Raw genomic sequence first — 21,294 nt, 5'->3', positions numbered from 1 at the left:
TTGCTGATTGGAATGAAAAGGATGGAGAAAAACCAAAATGAGTGGACTCAATGGGAGATTAATTGCATAGGAGTCAGTCGACTGTATAACTGAAGCTGGATTTTTTCAGAACCGCTAGCTGCCTTCGCATTTCCTGGTGGAAGTGGGACAGGTCAACAGACAATCCAGAGTTGCAGATAACTTTTGCCCACACATTCACTTTTTGGAGCTTTGGCTTGAAATTGAGGGGTGTGTGTGCATGTACGTGCGTGCGTGTGTGTGTGTTTGTGCGTTTCTGGAACTGACATGCCCTCCATGAGCCTCAAGAGGTCTCTTCAAATGGGCTGATTACAACACAGAGGATGTGAATGGTGGAGTTTTTCCTGTTTGATGTCATACTGCTACCCTTTAAAAGTCAAAGGGGGAAAAGGAGGGAATCCAGCCTAAGATCCTCACTGCAGATATCCACGAGAAGGGAAAAAGGCCAGAGAGGAACTGGTGGAATCGGGGAGGGAGTGTCAGATTTCAAACTTGGGCCCAGCCATTCAGAGCAGTGCAATGTCAGGGACCCGCCTCGGGCTCCTGGTCTGTGCCCTGGGTAGTGTGTGCCTCATCAGAGGCAATGCCTCTCCGATGCTCGGCTCCAGCTGGGGTGGCCTGACTCACCTGTACACGGCCACAGCCAGGAACAGCTATCACCTGCAGATCCACAAGGACGGCCACGTGGATGGCACGCCCCATCAGACCATCTACAGTGAGTAGGGGCTTCAGCCGGAAAGAAGGGGTGCTCTCCTTTCCATTACCTACCTCCAAGGGGATGCTGGGGGCTGGGCCAGAGGGCTAACCCAGCCTCCTAGCTTCTTTGGTGTGTTTTGTAAAACTTGGGGAAAGTTTCTGCCACCAGCTAACTAATATTCTCTGATTTCTCCAAATGTCAACAATTTCTGTCTTAACTATATCCCTCTTTCCACCGTAGAAGCCCTTTTCCTGTGTCCTGTCCAAACAGCCAAAGAGTGTACAGAAAGAAAGGCTAGGGGACTGAGCAGAAAAGAAGCCAAGTAGATCAATAGATGATGAGTTTCAGCTCATGAACTGTGGGCTGGATTCGCTAGGGAGGTTGTCAAGAAGATTCTTGTGTCAGACGAAGGATTGGACTAGTTGAATGCAGGGTCTCTTGCCAGTGCTGGCCTTCCAGTATTCCAGCCTTATACAAATGATCAGGAAAAACATGTTAAGGACAGGCTATTCAGGCGTGTTGTCTCGGTGAGTCTGACCTGGATAAGGGGGTCCTTTGATGATCCATCCATGCACTTAGCTATCCATCCACTTATCCACCCTTCCAACAAGTTGTATTGGGTGCTTCAGAGGTGCTTAATTTGGTGTGAGTTGGTAATTCTTCCTTGTGGAGCTGAAAACTGTGGCAAGTTGAGCTAGTTCTTAACATCAGACAGTGATACTGTTTTTAGAGATTAGTTTGTAGAAATACTGGACCACCATCCCTCAATAGTCAATTAGCTATCCTTCAAATGAGAGGCTGTTTGTGTGCACCTATAAAAGGGCCAAGGGGGTGGGAGGAGGGTGCGGATGTTGAAAAAGATAGTGTCGTCTATTTTAGACGAACATGTAAAAATTATCTCAAGGGCACAGAAAAATGCAAATTGATTCAATATAGATCAAAGTGAAGGAATGAAAGAGTAATCACAGTCTCTGTTTAAAGAAAACTTCTGATAGAAATTATGATTTGCTCATTATAGTCATAATAAGTTAATAATTATGCTGTGGCCTTGCTGTGTTCATTTCAGTGGAATTAAAGGTCCTTAACCCAGAAGCAAGCTATGTGCATAGGAAAAGCTCACAGTTCAGATCTCTTCAGGGCATTCAGTGAATGACTACAAGAGCTGAGGAGAGGGATAGAAGGTCTCTGCAAATACCAAACAGGTTCCTGAACTCAAGGGGATGTAATGGGACTCAGGAAGCCAAGTGTATGTCTAACAGCAAAAATCTGAAACCAGTCTGGACACACTTGAGCCATCCAAAGTATTGCTCATTTTATCCACTGGGTATTTAACAGACCCCACAATGTAGTTGCCATATCCAAAGTTTCGTGACTACAAAAGAAGATAGAGCCCTGGCCTTCCAGGACCTCACAGTCTGCCATCTTGGTCTCCCAGTTCATTATTAGGAAATACAACTTCGCACCTCTAATGGAGGGCTGCCCTTAACTCTACTTATAAGATATGCAGGACTTTTTTTTTGGGGGGGGGTTGTTTGTTTGTTTTTGCTTTGTTTTTTGTATGCTGTGTGGCGGGGGTCACATTTCATTCTTTTTCCATATGAGGATCTCCTTATGGCAGCACCATTTGTTGAATTGTTTTGTTTCTTTGTTTGGTTTTGTTTTTTGTTCTTTGTTTGCTTGTCTGTTTCTTTTTGGGGGAACTGTATGGGCCAGGAATCAGACCCAGGTCTCCTGCATGGCAGGCGGGAATTCTACCACTGAACTACCCTCGCACCCCAGATATGCGGTTTTACATGCTGGATAGTGGATTATGGTAAATTATTTTGACTCCTATAGATGAAAAGGATTGCATACAACTAGAGAATGCTTTAAAAAGCATGCCTAGATCCATAGGATCCCTTTGCTGAAAGGAACCCCTAAAGACTCGCTGTCCTTAACCAGCAGTAGAGTAGAGTAGCCCAGGCCAGCCATCCGCAGTGCAGGGAGTGGGGCTCAGCCTACTTCGTGAGCAGTCTCAACCGTAGAACTTTTTCTCTCAAAAACTCATGCAGTGCCAGGTTCAGGAAAGGCACTGAGTACTAGCTGGAATGAATTAAAAGGACTGAGTTGAAGCAAAATGAATTGACCTGATTTCAGATTTTTCTGATAGAAATATGATTTTGTTCCATCAGATATAAATATCAAATAAGCATCATGTCTCTGGAAAGATACACACTAAACTGGGGAGGGAAGCTCTGGCTGGGGGACAAGCGTGGGTGGAGCTGGGGGAGGGAGACTTACTTGTCCTAGAAAATATAATCATTTGTACTACTTAAATTTGTTGCCATGTGTATTCCTCAAAATGGGAAAAAATATATACACTAACATAAAAAGTTACCAAAAAGGAAACATTTATATATATATAGATAATTAACATTAGCTGCTGAGAAAGCTGGTGAGGGATTTGTAATGACCTCATCGATGACCGTAAAGCAACATATATACTGCTGAAAGGGTGCACTTAAGCATACATTTCTAGTGAAATCTTGTTCATCTGATAATTTTGAGTTAGTAAATTCTTGAATAATATGTCAGTGCCCAATCCATCTGGGCCAATGATTGTTGACCAAATGAAAATATCTGCCTAGGAGATTCTATAACTTTCCTCAGGACTCCCAAATCCCAATGTCAGGAGCCCGTCCCCTGTCTGCTCCTCCTGCTCTGATAGGAACAAGACAACCCTTCCACCTGGCATTAGATTCCTAGATTCATTTTGTAGAAATAGAAGAGAAAAGATGGCTCTCCTCCCTCCTTAGATTTAACATTCCTACTTCCTTCAGCTTTCCCTGGAAATTTTCTCTGCTTGAAGCTGAATTTTCTTCAGGCTCTTTAACTCTCCTTAATATTGTCTTTCTCTTGAGCCACTTAAAGTAATTTATATCTATCATCTTCTTTGTCATCTGCTTGCTATAAGGACAGACTGGAGTGGATTCTTTTCTACTTTTATAGCAGGGGTTGAGATGAAGTGGTGATAGTGACAATTATAAGCATTTAGAAAGTACTTCACGGCAGATAAACCATTCTCTCATTACCTTTTTTTTTAACATGGACAGGCACCAGGAATCGTACCCGGGTCCTCTGGCATGGCAGGCAAGCATTCTTGCCTGCTGAGCCACTGTGGCCCGCCCTCTCATTACATTTTTTAAATGACCAGGCAAGGTAAAGGTTTCTGCCACTCCCATTCCACATATGAGAAAACAGGTTTACAAAACTTAAATAGGGCAGACCACAGTGGCTCCGTGGGAGAATTCTCACCTGCTGTGCTGGAGACCCAGGTTCCATCCCCGGAGCCTGCCCACGTCAGAAAAACAAACAAACAAACAAAAAAACGGCTCAAGGTTGCAGTGACTTGGAACATCCTGACTCAGTTCCCAGGTACCTTCCACAGTCACTCGCATGGAAACCCCTCAGTCACTGAGAGCACTGATGCCCGTTGAGCCCACAACAGGTTGCGGTTCCAGCAGCTGGAATGCCACATTCTCCGCTCAAATCTTTGGGGCCTGGGAAAACATGCTTCTGAAACTGCAAAGGAAAGAAAATCTGCCTCTTTGGAAAGTTCTAACTTCCATAATTGGCTTATATTAGTTTGATTCAAGAATTGGTGCAGCCTCTGCAAGAGCTGCTCATAGTTCTGCAGACTGTTTCCTATTGGGACTGACCCCGGGGGCCAAGAGTATGTGCACCTCCCGCACTGGCCACACTGACCCCAAGCAGCAAGCCAGCATGACGGCCAAGGTATGGGGTGGCCATAAACAGTAGGTGAGCAGAAAACAGAGTAGAAGGTCTTCCATTGGCTGAAAGCTTCCAAGTCACTTGTACGGCCATTATCTTGTTTGCATCTTATTGTAACCTTTCAAGTGGGCAAGACAGAGATTAGTAGTCTCAGTTTACAGTTGAGGAATAGGAGGCTAGAGAAATGACTTTCCCAAGGCTAGTAAGGGGCAGAACTGGGACCAGAAGCCACGTGCCCTGCTTCCCAGCTCAGCGCCCTTTCTCGGCCTTGTTCAGGGGCGCCATGCATTGGCGTCCTAATGGCCTACGGCATTTATTTTGGATTTCACCTTCTCATGTTGCAGTGATTTCTTTTGGGGTCATGGAAAGAGCAGCTGACCTGGGTCTGAATCCTGCCTTAGCTTTCTTATCACTAAATTGATGCTAGTACCGCTACTGCTATAATATTAATATAATAGTTGTTTTGATAATTCAAAATATGTGAAGTATCTATGATATAAAGTATCAAAAGTGGTTATGAAGTGTAGCTTTTTCCCCAGTGAAACGGAAAATGCATCACGATAGAAACCATTTCCTACATGTTCCTTACATTTCTCTCGGGGCTTGCCATAAAATTAGCCCCACACTTGCGTGGCACAGGCAGACACCATCTTGGAGTAATTTAAGCGTCCTCTGCACCTCCCATCCTCCACACCACTTTACAGAAGCTTCCACAAACCAAGCCCTCAGCCAAACTTTGAAACAAATTTAGCTTTTCTCTTTGGCCCTCTTTCTTTCTCTTCTCTCTGGGTCCACTCTCCCCCTCATTCCCTCTAACCACATCATTCCAATTTCAGTCCTTATAAGGCTCGGTTCTCAGCTGGTATCACCTGCCTGCTTACACCTAAAGGTATCTGTGTTGCACCTGAGCAGGGTCGGGAGGAGCCTGCATGGGTGGGGGAGGAGCCTAGGCTTTAAATCAGCATGAGAGGAAGGGAGCAGGACACCACCACTTGCTGGGCACAGACTTTTACAACCTCTCTATCTGCAGATCGGTGATTAGAATCTCTGCTTGGCCTCACTCCCTGAGGGCTGTGAGGTCAAATAAGATGCATTTAAGCAATAGGGACCCTCTGACAGCCCCCAAAGACCTAAATAAATGATTTTGAAGAGAAAATTTCAGGTAATTAAAGACTTTGGGGCAGATATCTTGTGGAATCACCATTCAAATCACACCACTCCATGACCTAGTTACACCTTTGCCACAAAACAGAAAGCTCTAGATTTTATTTAATTAGGTTTTGATACTTGTTAAAATGCAAGTCCCCATGGAAGGGGGCAGGGTGTCACAGTAAAGCTGTTATCAATTACTAAAGGTGTAAGTAGTCTGACTGGGTTTCAGTCCTTACTGGTGACGAATTTTTGAGGGAAGACAGTGAAAGACCATGAGGGGTCACTAGCAAACTAGAAAAGGGCCATGAACAGTGAAAAAACCCAAGAAGAAAATGCCATGCATTGCAGGTGTCAACTCAACATGGAGATATAAGCCCTCTGTTCCTAAGTAGCTAAGGCACTAGCTAGGTAAACCCAGTTAAAGCCAGATGAGGGAAAGCTATACTACAACAGAGGGGTAGGCATTGAGCTGGGGGAGCCGAGAAGAAATGACAATCAATCCTGATTCCAGTTAGGAGACTCTTCATAGAGGTAGTGGCATGGGTGAGTGATTTCAAAGAGGACAATCAACCCTAAGACGGGACTTGCCATATAATGGGTGTTGACTTATGTATCACAGACTGTGGCTTAGTTATCTGGGTGGAAAAGCAAACAGGATCCATGAAATACATCTTGATATAGATTAAAAATCATAAAAGCAGAAGGCTTGGAAGACAACTACCACCACAAACATCAAAAGGAATGAGCCAGGCAAAGAAGGGGAAAATAGAAGCATTACAGGCAGAGAATGTCCATGGACAACACAGGCGAAGGGATGTCAGTGTGCCCCATACAGGCAAGAAGATAAAGCAGAAGGCAAATGGGGGCCGGGGGAGTCACAGGAAATGAAGCTGAACAAGTTAAAGGGGAGAGTTACATGAAATCATCACTACCCTTCAGATCAATCCAGGGAGGTTTCACAAAGGTGAGTTTAGGGAGTACTTGAAGGTAGGAATTGGACGTATGGGAAGTTTTTTATCTGAAAGTTTTTTTCCGTAGGTGCCCTGATGATCAGCTCCGAGGACACTGGCTTCGTTGTGATAACAGGTGTGATGAGCAGGAGGTACCTCTGTATGGATTTTAAAGGCAACATTTTTGGATCGGTGAGTCTCTTTTTCTGATGGTCCATATTTGCAAACAATTACCTAATTTCTTTGGCAGAACATAAACTTTTACAGCTTAAAACTTCCATTTGCCCATACCTTGGTAATCTGTTTTCATCGAGTATTATATTCAGGCTAAGTGTTAAATACTCAGGTTAATATGGCTGGGATTTGAAGCAAGGCAGTCTGGTTCTAGAACTTCTATTCTGCATTGCTTGCTGGTACCCATTTTTGCATCTAACACAGCATCTTGTATGTAGTAGCAGGCCCTGAGATCACATGAGGGACTTCAAGTTGTTGAGTAAAGTACATTAACAAGGGTGAGAAGCCATGGGGGTCATCTTGATTCTGTTCCTGTGACTTTGGACAAGTCGCCTCAGTTCTCTGGACTTCAGTGCCCTCATCTGGAAGAAGTAAAGTGGGATGGACCATGTGGCCTGTGGCGCTCCCTTCCAGTTTAAAGATCTCTAATAATCTTAGCCCCAATTGTGATAGCTGACCATTCGGATTTGTAAGCAAAAGGATTTCTCAAACAAAATATATTCCAAAGGATTTTGAGATTGTAGATAGTAGGACTGCCTCTCTTGGAGGCTAGTAATACTAGGCACACCTGCTAGAAATTCCATCATTTCTGTGTCCCAGCATCTAGAGTCCTACTGGCCCAGAGTAGGCCCTCAATTAATATCTGTTGAACAAATACATGTATAAAGATAGGTGGTCCTCATCTGTAAAACACCTGCATTCTGGAGTTTGAGGATTAAATGAGATAATACATAAGGGCCCTAGTAGACACTCAATAAAACCCAACACCAGCTAGTGGTAGTAGAGACAAGACTCAACCCCGGGTCACCCATTATCACAGCTCATGTCCCTAATCCCCAAATTATACACTCTGTCTCTGCTGGGATTACCCTCATTTCTCCTTACCCGACAGGCTCCATCCCACTTCATTTCTCCAGGTAAGGAGAGGACCCCAACCCCATTTTCAGCAGGAAGAGGGTTTCAAAAGGTGGAGAGTGTAAGGACTGTGTGGCATCCCAGTTCATTCTGCCCCCAGAAACTGAACCCAAGCAGCATGCTGGCTCTGAGGGGGCCAGGCCAGGCAGGGCCAGTTTTCCTCCTGAAAGTTGGAGCAGCTGCATCTAGCCCTCAGGCAATTAGGAAGCATTGATATCTTAGTGTCCTCTGCTGGAAAAGGAGGTTAAATAGAAGCTCCCTAGGGGCGTAAGGCGACATATGCAAAGCCCCAAGCACGATAAACACTGGAGGGCTTCAGGCTGCGTAGCACAGAGCGGGCGGCCCCGAGAGGAGTTGGCGCTTTTGGGGTGCAGACCAGAACCCGCCTCCACCCGGTCCGCTCTCGCCCTTTCAGCATTACTTCAGCCCGGAGAACTGCAGGTTCCGACACCGGACGCTGGAAAACGGCTACGACGTCTACCACTCTCCCCAGCACCACTTCCTCATCAGCCTGGGGCGCGCGAAGAGGGCTTTCCTGCCGGGCATGAACCCCCCGCCTTACTCCCAGTTCCTGTCCCGGAGGAACGAGGTCCCCCTCATTCACTTCAACACCCCGAAACCGCGGCGGCACACGCGCAGCGCCGAGGACGACTCGGAAACGGATCCCCTGAACGTGCTGAAGCCCCGGCCCCGGATGGTCCTGGCGCCGGTCTCCTGCTCCCAGGAGCTCCCGAGCGCCGAGGACAACAGCATGGGGGACAGCGACCCCCTGGGCGTGGTCCGGGGCAACAGAGTGAACATGCATGCGAGGGGGGCGGGCGGAGAAAGGTGCCGCCCCTTCCCCAAGTGGTAAACCCGGGGGAAAGAACCCTTTTAACCAATCAAGTCTTCTCTAACTAAGCCGTCTTTAAAGGGCCCAGCTCCCTTTCCATTCCAGGGAAGGGGAAGGTGGGGTGATGTGTGGAATAAGCTTCTTCTCCCGTTCCCTTCCGCAGGGGGACCTCTGGCAGTCAGACTCCCAGGCCTGAGGTAGGACGCCCCCTGCCTTCCTCACTCACATGTACCACCTTACTTTCCTGAATAAGCAGCACCCCCCCCCACACACACACACACCCCGTAAGTAAACTAGAAACTTCCTCTTCACTAAGGGGAAAGAAGGGATTGCTTTTTTTTTTTTCCCTATATTTTTCTTCCCTGTGCCTTCCTTCTTAATCAGTTTAGCATGAAAAAGCAAGTACTAGCGGGACGAAGCAGTACAAGCTGCCTCCCACGACTCCCGCCTTCATGATTTCTACCCGGGTTCCATGGGCATCTGAGTTTGCAAATCTTGACCAAGGGCATTAACCGGTAAACTTAATCAACGGGTGGATGAAAATCCTCTTTTTAAGTTTTTGTTCTGCCTTGAGTTTCTCTAGGGAAGAGTTGTCAGAAAGATGGATAGTATGTTGTTCAAAATTTAAACAGGAATGGATGCTCAGTGAATCCGGGCAAAAATCAATCTCCCTTAACAGGAGGGGCAGGCCTTGCCTGTCTTTCCCTCTAGCAGCCAGAGCCCCAAGGGCTGAGGACTCTACCCTACCCCCATGTGGACCACGATTGCATTGCTTCTTGGCTTTAGTGGATTTGGTCTGAAGAAGAGCTTTAAAATTGGCTCATGAAAATCTACCTTACTAGGATTTGCAAGATGGAAAAACATTCACACTCTCCTAAAAGGCTTTTAATTAAGCCTATGCTTCCAGGTTCTAGATGAATCACCAAAAAGTTACTGTTACAGGCCAGGGGTACCTTGAGGAACGGGACTGCCTGTGTTGGGTTTTCTGTGGGTTGGCACATCCTGTCCCTTTTTTCTCAATGAAGTGGCCTCAAGGGTTCAGGGCAGTATGAGGCCCAATCACCAGGGGATCAAATGTAGGAGTTATGGAAAGACAACTCTCCTTGCTGTTGACTGTGATCGCTCCACCACTCTGAGGCACTGGCTGTGGGATCAGATCAAACACTCGTAGGCTTCTGGGTCTCAATCCCTGGAAATTCTTGGTGCCTTAAATGAAGACAGCTTTCAGTCCCTGCAGCCCCACCCACACTTACCACATAACTAGGGAACACCAGAAGGGAGGGTCTGCTGCTCAGCTCTTATCCTAGCTCACCCCATGACTTACAAGGGGACCCTATTTTCCTACCTCCACTTAAATGACCACCTAAAAAGCAGAATATTAGCAAGCAAAGTAGACTTAAGCAGTGCCTTCTTCCCAGTCACTTTTCCCCACTACTGTCATGTACCCAGCCTTAAAAATTGATTCATTCTTTTTACTTACTATAGAAACATTGGACAGCTGTTTTCATCTGATGATTTTATGCTGAACTCGAGGGACCAGTTCTTATTCTGAAACACTAAAACTCGGTATAATCCTATATAGAAGTGCGTGGCAAAAAACGGTCTCTAGTTTCCATTTCTCATTGGAGATATTATCCTGCATTGTAGCTATTGGAGGCTCCCTGGTAGTAATAACTAGATGGAGAATCCCAAAAGGACTCGGGTAGAAAAACAAATGTAAACTCAAACACTGTGTACCACCAACAGGAGTACTTGATTTGGCAGGGCCAAGGCAGCGCCCCCCCCCCCCCCCCAGTTTCCTATGTCCCTTACTATGTGGCAGTATTTATTTATTTATTTGGAAGAATTTGCCTATCACTCTATATTTATAGATATTTATAAAAATGTAAGCTCACCTTTTTTTCTTTCTTCTAATTGTTTAAAGGAAAAATAAAATTTCTCTCAGCTTCTGTTAGCTTCTCCTCTTTGTATTACTACATAAAATTATGTCAGAATATGAGAGTAAAAGGAATAATGGGAGGGGAGTATTGGGAAAATCCAGAGAAAGCAGATAAGAAGAAAGTTATGGGAACTTTAAACTATTCAAAGATTTGTTTCCTTTCATAAGTAAATTCAACAAATTTGATTAATCCAGACAGAATTATTGAAAATAAGAAATTTTACAAATATTGAATATTGAATCACTCTAGTTCTAAAGCATTTCTTTTAAATAGTTTTTTAATTTGAAAAATACATGCAGACACAACCATATCAATATCCTAGTAAACTAGATGCTATGTACTGAGTGCATTCACAGTGTTACTGCCCTGTGGGATTTTTAATAACAGGGCGCCAAGATAATGGATCCAGAAGCCTTTTCCTTGAAGTTTAGATTACCAAAATTCCTCCTTTAATCTCCATCTGACTGTAGCACCAAGACACAGGAAAGAAAGATGCCTATTACACATTTACATCTCTGTTTTTAAATTCACATCTGTCCAAGGCTATAGTTATTCATTACCTGATTTGAGCCATCAACTTTTCCCTTTTAACAATTAATGTTAAATAACTTATAAAAGGGTTCCACTGTTTTTATTGCTGTTCGAATAACTTTCTGACATAGTCTGCAAAAGGAAACTTTGATTATGTAAGAGTTTGAACACAAAAATCCTACAAACCATAGAGAAGGGTGATGGCTAAACCATAGGATAAATACAGGGGAAACATAGGTCAAAACACTTATTTTGTTGATCACATAAAACAGAATTATGAAAAGCAGATTATTGTTTAAAAAGTTCTCTCCAGTCTTTGTTTGAAACAAATAACTTGACTTCTGATTGCTTATAAGGGTCCTCCCTCCACAGTATTTCAAAATAAAAAGGGGCACGTGATTCTTAATTTAGTTTCTGGCCCAAAGGACTTTAAAATCTGGTAACCTACAGGCATGGAACAGTACCAATATAATCATTTGGGAGTAAACAGACCTTCATTCTATTATAGAAGAAGAATTAAATATTGAAGAGGAAAAAAGAAGAAAAATTAAACATTGAAGACAGGTAAAGATGACTTACAGATGTTTCCCTTCCACAGGTGTGGGAGAGCTCCTTTCTCTTTCCATGAAAGTACTCCCTAAAGAAAGGAAAACGTAAAGCTTTTTAACAAAATACAATTGGTGGGATGAGGACGGACAGAGTAAGGGGAGGACTAAAATGTGAATATATCACATGCATTTTTAGTGAATTGTATTGACACTATTATATACACCTGGCTTTTAGAAACTTCAGAGACCTGACCGTAGGCAGTATTTCCAAGTTTTAAAGTCCAATCTCTGTCTTGTCTACAAAAGTATAAATCCTTACAGGACAAAGATGTCATGACATTCATAAATAGTTGTAGATACCGTTTAAACAGAAACTTTGCACATTTAACTCATTTAACTCTTGAAACTACATATCTTCCACTTCAGTTATGACAGTTGCTGGTATTAGACTTGGCCTCTTGCCCAAAACAACTACATAACAGAACAAAATATATGAGGTTACTGTTTTCAGGCATGGAGTAACTCAGGACAATGATCCTCATAATGTAAGACTCTGATTGTTTGGAGAAGAGACTCACATTAATTAACTCACAAATTAAGCCCCATGATTAATGCAGCCTTTTAACTTAGGAACACATGACACCCACAGAGCAAGGAAATAGAACTCAGTAAGTGTGGTCATCTTGCTGGGCTGAGAAGGCAGCAGGACTTTGTGAGGAAGGATAGCTGAATAGAGGGAGCTAAGCAAAGGAAAGAACTCAAAGTCTGCATGAGCATTCACTGCAGGTCTGTGGCCATGTACATGGAAAGATTCAGCAGGGCCAAACAGAGATTACCTGTTAAAGGACCAGGAAATCAACAGGGAGTGATACAGAAGCCATGTGATGCTAAGAAACATTAAAAAGCCAACCAAGTTAGGGTAAAGAGATCACCTAAGTGCACAGACATTTAACTGAGACTATAGAAAGTCCATATCTCATAGGTGAGAATAAAGCCTCACAGAAGGACGTACACACTAGAACTAAATTTAAAATGGAACTAGACCTGCACTCACAAAGAACTACTCCAAACCTGACAAAACCACAAGAATCTGCCAATAATAAAATTATCTGTCAGAATAAACTCAACATCCTTTAAAGGAAGGTAACATAATTCAGTCTCAATACATGGTATCATCTAAAATCCAGCAACAATAAAAAATAACTTAGACAAGAGAAAAATAGGAAAAAGTGGCCCACAACCAGTCATTAGAAACAAAGGTAAGCACAAAGAAAACCATACTTAAGTATATCATGGTCAAAATGCCAAAAGACTAAGCTAAAGAGAAAATCTTGAAAGCTATTGCAGAAAAATGACACATTATATGTAGAGGAATGTCTATAAGAAAGATGGCTGATTTCTCATCATGAACAATGGAAGCCAGAAGACAATGGAACAACATGTTGGAAGGATTGAAAGAAAATAAAAACTACCTATACAGAATTCTATATGTAGCAAAGACATCCTTTAAAAATGAAGGAAAATAAACACAGATAATTTGTTGCCAGGCTGAAAAATAGTTACCAGAACAAATCTGGAACTATAGAAAGAAAAGAAAAGCATCAGAAATAATAAATGTATGGGTAAATTTAAACAAATATATTTTTCTATCTTATACTTTCTTTCCCTGATTTCTTTAAAAGACTATTTGAAGCAAAAAAGTTTTTAACACTATATTGTGCTGTTCAACATGCAGATGTAATATACATAGTAACATTGGTTCACAGGATCAGTGGTAAATGGAACTACATAACTACAAGATTATAACACTGTATGTGAAAGCCATGCGATATTAACCCTATGTAACTCTGATAAGGTATGGATGCATGTTGTAATCCCTAAAGCAACCATTAAAGTCACCATAATAATAATTCAGAGATGTCAGTAAAAAGCCAATAGAAGTATTACAATAGAATACTAAAACTTATTTACCCAAAAAAAGGCATAAAAGGAGGAAGAGTAAAACAAAAATCTGATGAAACAAATAGAAAAATGATAGACTAGATACAATCACATCAATAATTACATTAAAGATAAGTGAACCAGATGCTGCAATTAAAAGCAGAAACAGTCAGACTGAAGTTCTTCTTATGCTGGGTCATAAAAAATGTGCATCTGCGGATTTTGTAAAAGCCAAAGGGCCTTTCAAAATGGAAAAATCTGTTCTAAGTCTCTCTAGCAATATTTGAAAGTTGCTGTTTTCTCACACCTGTATCAACACTCGATACTGTTTAATTTTTGCTAAAGAGTGAAAAATGGTCACTTTATGTTGTTTAGCATTTCTGTGATTACTAATGAATGGACTTTTTTTTTTCAACATATGTATTGCTTGGTGTACACATGAAGAAATCATACAATGCAACAACAAAAGAACAAACAACCCAATTATGAAATGGGCTAAAAATATGAATAGGCATTTTTCTGAAGTGAAAATACAGATGGCTAAAAAAACATGACACGATGCTCATTTTCATTAGCTATAAGGGAAATGCAGGTCAAGACTACGAGATACCACCTCACACCTGTAAGAATGGCAGCTTCTAAATAAACAGGAAACTACAAATGTTGGAGAGGATGTGAAGAAATCGGGACACTTATGCACTGCTGGTGGGAATGTATAATGGTACAGCCACTATTGAAGACAGTTTGGCAGTTACTTAGGAAACTAAATATCCAGTTACCTTATGACCCAGCAATACCATTACTCGTACATACCCAGAAGAGATTAAAGTAGTGACACAAACAGACATTTGCACACTGATGTTCATAGCAGCATTATCCACAATCACCAAAAGATGGAAACAATCCAAGTGTCCATCAACAGATGAGTGGATTAACAAAATACAGTATACACATATGATGGAATATTATGGAGCAGTACAATGAAATGACATCCTGAGGCACATGACAAGGTGGATGAGCTTTGAGGACATAATGCTTAGTGAAATAAGTCAAAAACAAAAGGACAGATACTATATGATTCCACTTTTATGACCATGATAAAGGTTAAAATCAGGCTTATAATACAGAATTTAGGGGACCTAGAGATACACAGAAGCTAGAGGTGGGTGAACAGTTAGCTAATGAGGTTGAACTCAAATGTAAAGGAATAGACAGATATGAAGGCAGTTCACTAGTGGGTCTATAAGTAATACTACCATATTGAAGGTGAACATGATTGAAACGGGTTTTATAGACCTATGTGTCCCACCGATTAACACTACAAATATAAATAAGTTCTTGAATTAACTACTTCAAAAGTATGAATCTTGTACAAAGAGTGTATAAGTTTGGGGTATAGAGGGGAAACTGCTATTGCATGGTATGGTATATGTTTAACAGGAAAACATTAACAGTACCACAGCAATAAAAGGGGTAAATAATGGGAGAAGGGACAAGAGTTAAGGGGAAAGTTAGATTTTCTATTTGGTGAGGGTGTGTTTATTGGTTATCTTTCTTTTGGGAACAATGAAATTATCTACAACTGAGTGTTGATGGACTGCTGCCTTTGGACATTACATATGATGCCTAATGAACGGAGGGGGCTGAAAGATGCACTAAGTAGATTGGCAAATGATAGTGTATACATATGATCAAAATTGTGCTGCTACAAAAAGGAGTGAAGTTGTGAGGCATACAACATTGTGAACGAACTTGTGGGACACTTGGTGAAGCAAAATAAGCCAGAAACAAATGGGCAATTATTGTATGATCTCATTTAGAAAATTCTTGTAAGAAATCAGGGGCCTAGATTGTAAGCTCTTGTAGCAGTCACAATTAGCCCAGAGTGGTAGTTATTATTTCTGCATTTTGAGAAGCTATTTTACATATGCACAACCTGATATTTATAGTTAAGAATGAAGCCGATCAGGTCGGTATTAAGGTAATTCAGAATATAGGGGCAAGGAAGACATTGCCTATATTTTAGAACCTCACCTACTCTGTGAAACCAAAGGAAGAAAGGGTTATTTTGCCCTGAATCTAAATTTTCTATAGCACATAATCTAACTCAACCTGTCTGGATAGATCATTTAAACAATCCAAACACAGGGAGCCCACAATAAGAATGAGGGCCTTTAATCCTGTACAGTTTAATGTAATGCCTGAATACATCCCCAAGTAAGAAATTCATTGTTTTTTTGTATATATGTTATCGTTCACAAAAAAAGAAAAGAAAAATTCTTCTAGCCTCTAGTGTTTTGGAGCATCCAGAAGGAAAAATCTGAAATAGTGGAATGATAATCCATAACAAATTCTGAAATCTGTTCTGTATCTACTTGAAGTGTGCTTTGAAAATCACTGTTTTTCCTTTTTTTGTATATATGTTATATTTAACAATAAAAAATGTAAAAAAAAAAAAGAGAGAGAGAGATCAGACTTCAGTTACAGATAAGAAGGAAGCCTATTGGATCAGAACTATGATAAATCAGAATGCAGGTAAGGAAGACATTGTATTTTAGAACTTCACCTACTCTATGAGACCAAAGGAACAGAGGTTTATTTTGTCCAGAACCCAAATTTTCTGCAGCACATAATTTAACTTAACCTGTTTGGAAAGATCATTTAAACAACCTAAACACAGGGAACCCACAATGGGAGTGAGGGCTTGCAATTCTGAATCGCTTAATGTAATGCCCAGACACATCCCAGAGTATGTTGAGCAGATAATTTAAAAGTATTGGCAAAGTCCCTTGAGGATGAGAGAAAAAATACAGAATTATTAAGCTTTACCACAAGGGAAACTCCTGATAATACCTCAAACAACTGGGACTCCCAAGGCCACGGGCTAAGCTCTTGGGCTTGAGGCTTGTTTTTGTGAAGCTTATTTATGTAGCAGAAAAGCTTAGCCTACCAGTAGATATACACAAGTGTTACTTCCAGAGGACCTCTTTTGTTGCTCAGATGTGGCCTCTCTCTAAGCTCAACTCTGCAAGTGAAATCATTACCCTCCCCTCTACGTGGTACGACATCCAGGGGTGAGTCTCCCTGGCAATGTGGGATATTACTCCCAGAGATAAGCCTGGCCCTGGCATCATAAGAATGACAATGTCTTCCTGACAAAAAGGGGGAAAAGAATTGTAACAAATAAGGTATGAGTGTCTGAGAGAGTTCAAATACAGTCTAGAGGCTACTCTGGAGACTACTAAGGTAAACTTCAGCCAACCACAACCAAAGAACACCTAGGGCTTTGAGATTCTACAAAGGTTCCATGTACTATTACTATACAGAAACATACAACCTCCAGATAGGTTCTTAGGCCATATAAGTTATATAACCCCGAGGGGCCAGCCTCTCCAGAACATCGAGTAGTTCCATCCCCCATCCTGTATTATCAACATGAAAAATTAAAATGGACATAGCCCAAACAACACTTGAGATTGGAAGAAAGAGGGCGGGCCACGGTGGGTCAGCAGGCAGACTTCTCGCCTACCATGCCAGAGACCCGGGTTCGGTTCCCAGTGCCTGCCCATGCTAAAAAAAAAAAAAAAAAAAAGATTGGGAGAAAGATCAAAGGAAAAGGGGGGTTTATAATACAGAGGATAGGATTTAACAAATGAGTATGACTGCTGAATCATTATACTGATTTTAATTTCCAGTGTCTTGGATCAGCTAGAGAAAAAACCTAAAATTGTGGAATTGTAACCCATAAACAAACTCTGAAATCTGTTCTGCAACTAACTATTGCAGTGCGCTTTGAAATTTATTGCTCTTTTGTATATATGTTATTTTTCACACAAAAAAATTTTTTAATTAAAAAGACTTTTATGAAAAAAGCATCCTAAATGGGACTAAAAAACGCATAATACAAGAAGATAACGGTATTGTATACAGAAGAGGATTTTTATCTAGAATATTCTAATTACTCCCATAATTCATGAAGAAAAAGCCAAGCAGCCCCACAGAAAAACAGGCAAATACATAACAATGATTCACCAGTGAGGAAATCCAAACAATACATATGTTGAAAAAAAGAGTCCACTCATTAGTAATCGCAGAAAAGCTAATCAACATGAAGAGACCATTTTTCACTCGTCAGCAAAAATCAAACAGTATCAAGTGTTGATACAGGTGTGAGAAAACAGCAACTTTCAAATATTGCTAGAGAGACTTAGAACGGATTTTTCCATTTTGAAAGGCCCTTTGGCTTTTACAAAATCTGCAGATGCATATTTTTTATGACCCAGCACAAGAAGAGATGCAAAAGGATGTTCTCTACAGTATTGTTTCTATAAGAAAGTATTGACTACACTTAAACTTCCATTAATAAGAAAATAAACAAAAAATGCTAATATTTATTCAATAGAATCATCAACAGTAATTATAAGTAATTAACTAGGTCTATACATATTAATAAAGACAGAGCTCCAAAATGTAAGTGAAAAAGAATACATCCATCTTGATGACATTTGTGTATATTTTACAAACAACAAAACAAAAATTTCCTAATGATACTAGGTGAAAATGCAAAAAATAGATGAAAGTATACACAAACTCAATGAAAGAACTGGTTAAGGGGACTTTATTTACGTCTTGATGTTCAGAAAGCAAATACAACAAAATGTTAACAGTTATGATTTCTGAATGGTGGGAATGTGGATATTTACTATTACTTGTCCTTTTCTGTTATTTTTTCAGATTTTAATTCATTTCCTCCGGTGTTCAAACAGATGCTCTGTTTCAATACTGGTGGTAAACTGGACACACTGAAAAACTGTTCAATACTGGACTTCGCATGCGATTTAAACGATGTTCAAAATAAAAGTTGACTAAATGTGACATTAGCATTAACTGATAACTTTAGTATCGACCCTCTTAAGAATAGACTCACAGCATTCATTAACATGATAACGTAAAAGCAAACCAAATGTAAAACTCTTTCTTCAATTATATAAGGATTTTTGAAGGACCAATCTTTGGACAAGATTAAGTTAATCAAACTAGCTTTTCTCCAGCGCCATCTGGTGGAGACAAGCAGCAACCTACTCTGTACCTTCCACAACTTAACCATGGCTAGGGTTATCACAGCAGCACTCTTTTCAATGGTGGCACCTCTTTTATTCTGAAGTTACTGAATAGTGTACTACTAACTGTTTAAAGTCTTTAGAGTCTTCCTTAAACTGTAAATTCATCAGCTTATTGGTTAGATAAGAGGCAAGCGGATATTTCACCTCTATTCTCTTATACTTATTTTTCTTTCTTTTTTTTTTTTGCTTTCTTGGCTTCCACTGCCTTGCCTTCTGCAAAATAAATGAATTTAGACTGATCATTTAAAAGAGATGCTCTTTTAACTTCCTCTCAGACTCCCTCTTTAATTTTTTAAATCAAATAATGCCTTAACTTCGCTTCCACTCCAGAGCATCCTCAAATCATAATCTCCACTCATCCACATTCCAGATCTGGTACAAATAATTCCAACAGTTGCTCCCTATACAAAAAAAACAAAAACTGTAGTGTCACTTTACTTTACATAAACTTATGACAGTGACAAATTTTCATTTAAAGGACAGCACTTTTTAAAAATACCATATTGTTACTATAAATATGCAGTGGGAATTACAAAATAAACCGTTCCTTCTCCCAAATGCTGGTTGAGCTAGTGAAAAGCATTACAGTTTCTTACAAAGAGCCAATAAAATAGGCTAGATTTTCAGACAGTAAAGAAAAATATCAACATGACAAAAAAGGAAAGAAACACAGTAACAAGGTTATTAATTCCCCATCTTACAACACTGAGTTCCTTCATCCTGGGTGGGAAAAAAAGAAAAGATGGAACTGAGCTGGGTGAAAAAATTATTCTGGAAAATGTCAACTGTACTCAAACAAATAAGTCCTTTCTAAATGGTTTCCCATTAGTGTTTGTTTTATATGGCTATGATTGCATTCGAACTTTATAACCTGCTGTACAATAGAAAGATTTTCAACTGTTTGCAAAGCAGCAGTAGCAGAGAATGGAAATAAATAAAGCCAAAGGCACTCCCTCCCTCAGAGGCTCCAAACTGTTAGACACTGATGTAGGTTTAAGCTTGGTGGGTTTCAGTCACTCCATTCAGATGTTCCTTTAGGTTCATACAAACACACTGAATTGCTGGTTTAACTTCTTTTCCTTCCTCCAAGTTTATGATAAAGAGACTAACTCCCGTATTGGGACTGACTGATACAATCTCAGATTTGCTCACAGTTGCTGGTAAGGAACACTTAAGGTCAGTCAGAAAATAATCAAATAGGCTTCTCATATAAGCTCCATGACTCACAACTAAGACACTGGCTGCTAATCCTGGAGTACTGCCGTTTGAATTAAATTTGGATCCAAGGTTTTTTGCTAAAGGAAATATTTCTGCTAAAGAAGTTTCCAGAGAGTTGCCTGGTACGCCTTGTGAGAACTGTTCTTTCTGACTTGCTTCTTTCAGGATCAGTTGACAAAGATATTCAAAAAAGTCTTTTCCGCGCATTCGCACCTACAAGGAAAGAAAGAAAGAAGTGAGAGTTCTCAAAGAAAGTGGCATAATGACTTACCTTATAGAGTCTGATCATTCTTTTTTAAAAAAGATTAGTAGTTACCATTTACTGAACAGCTAGTAAAGGACAAAGCCATATGTATACCAATTTATATATATATATATAATCCACTTTAAACCTTAGGAGCAACTAGGCAGTTGACAAGATCAAAGCTGAAGAAGAGGCTGAGTAATGAGTCTTAAGGTCAGGCACAGGCAACGGGCCATCGGGAGTCCAGGGTGTCCACTCCAACGTACCCATGGCCTGTGGCCAGACATCGGACTCTAGTACCAAAGCCAGGATCCTGCCTCTTGGAGCCTGTGGGTTTGTTTGTTCTTTTTCTTCTTCCTGAAATGTCTTCCATTTGACCTTTTTTCCCCTCACAACTTCAAAAGCGAATACAAACTTGCTACAGAAAAATATGCTGGTATACAAAAATAACACATACAAGACTCCCGCGATTCCATCCTCTGGGGTTTGGGGTGGGCATCTCCACATCTTTCACAGTCTAACTTACCTCCCTCACACACCTCCATAAAAGCAGGAGAGAGAGTAACAATATACATAAACATATACATACATACACATATATATATTTTGCATGGGAAGGCAACAGGTCTCCAGCATGGCAGGCAAGAATTCTGCCACTGAGCACTGTTGCACAGCCCAAGAGTAACTATATTTATATAACTTGTTTATTTAACCAGAGTTTCCTAAACATCAAAAAGATTCTTTACAAATTTAGCTTATGAGCTTTGTCTGTTGATACCTTTCAAGAAGCTAAGTACTTATGTGTTCCAGGGGCCCTGATTCTTGAGGACAAGTGCATAATGGTGTGACTTTTGCAATGTGACTGTGATTGTGAAAACTTTATGTCTGATGCTCCTTTTATCCAGGATATGGGCAGATGAGTAAAAAATATGGATAAAAAATAAATAAATAATGGGGGGGTAAGGGCAAAATAAATTGGGTCGATGGAAATACTTGTGGTCAATAAAAGGGAGGGATAAAGTAGATGAGATGCATGAATTCTTTCTTTTTATTTCTCTTCTGGAGTGATGCAAATGTTCTAAAAATGATCATGGTGATGAATACACAAATATGTGATGATATTGTGAGCCAATGATTGTATATTATAGGATTGTATGTGTGTGGAGATTCCTCAATCAAA

The 21,294-nt window shown here is 40.7% G+C and overlaps 2 protein-coding genes across 3 annotated transcripts in view; one reads left to right on the top strand and one right to left on the bottom strand.

Moving 5' to 3' along the window:
• Window positions 1-436: 436 nt before the first annotated feature.
• Window positions 437-8,714, top strand: FGF23 (fibroblast growth factor 23). The gene is made up of 3 exons (XM_077167897.1): window positions 437-733; window positions 6,677-6,780; window positions 8,153-8,714. Exons 1-3 carry the CDS (start codon window positions 538-540, stop codon window positions 8,588-8,590), a joined length of 738 nt encoding a protein of 245 aa, XP_077024012.1. The 5' UTR covers window positions 437-537; the 3' UTR covers window positions 8,591-8,714.
• A 9,416-nt stretch (window positions 8,715-18,130) lies between these two features.
• TIGAR (TP53 induced glycolysis regulatory phosphatase) overlaps window positions 18,131-21,294 on the bottom strand; it is a 48,074-nt gene continuing 44,910 nt past the window's right edge. For both annotated transcript variants that reach the window (XM_077169728.1, XM_077169729.1), the window contains one exon: window positions 18,131-20,083. In XM_077169728.1, coding sequence (XP_077025843.1) covers window positions 19,646-20,083 — 438 coding nt within the window. In that variant the 3' untranslated portion in view covers window positions 18,131-19,645. The remainder of the gene's footprint in view (window positions 20,084-21,294) is intronic.

This window comes from Tamandua tetradactyla, chromosome 7 (genome assembly GCF_023851605.1).
Source record: "Tamandua tetradactyla isolate mTamTet1 chromosome 7, mTamTet1.pri, whole genome shotgun sequence".
In the NCBI taxonomy this organism is placed as follows: Eukaryota; Metazoa; Chordata; class Mammalia; order Pilosa; family Myrmecophagidae; genus Tamandua; species Tamandua tetradactyla.
The sequence above is the reverse complement of the archived record's forward strand: the minus strand, read 5'-3'. Positions and strand labels throughout refer to the sequence as shown.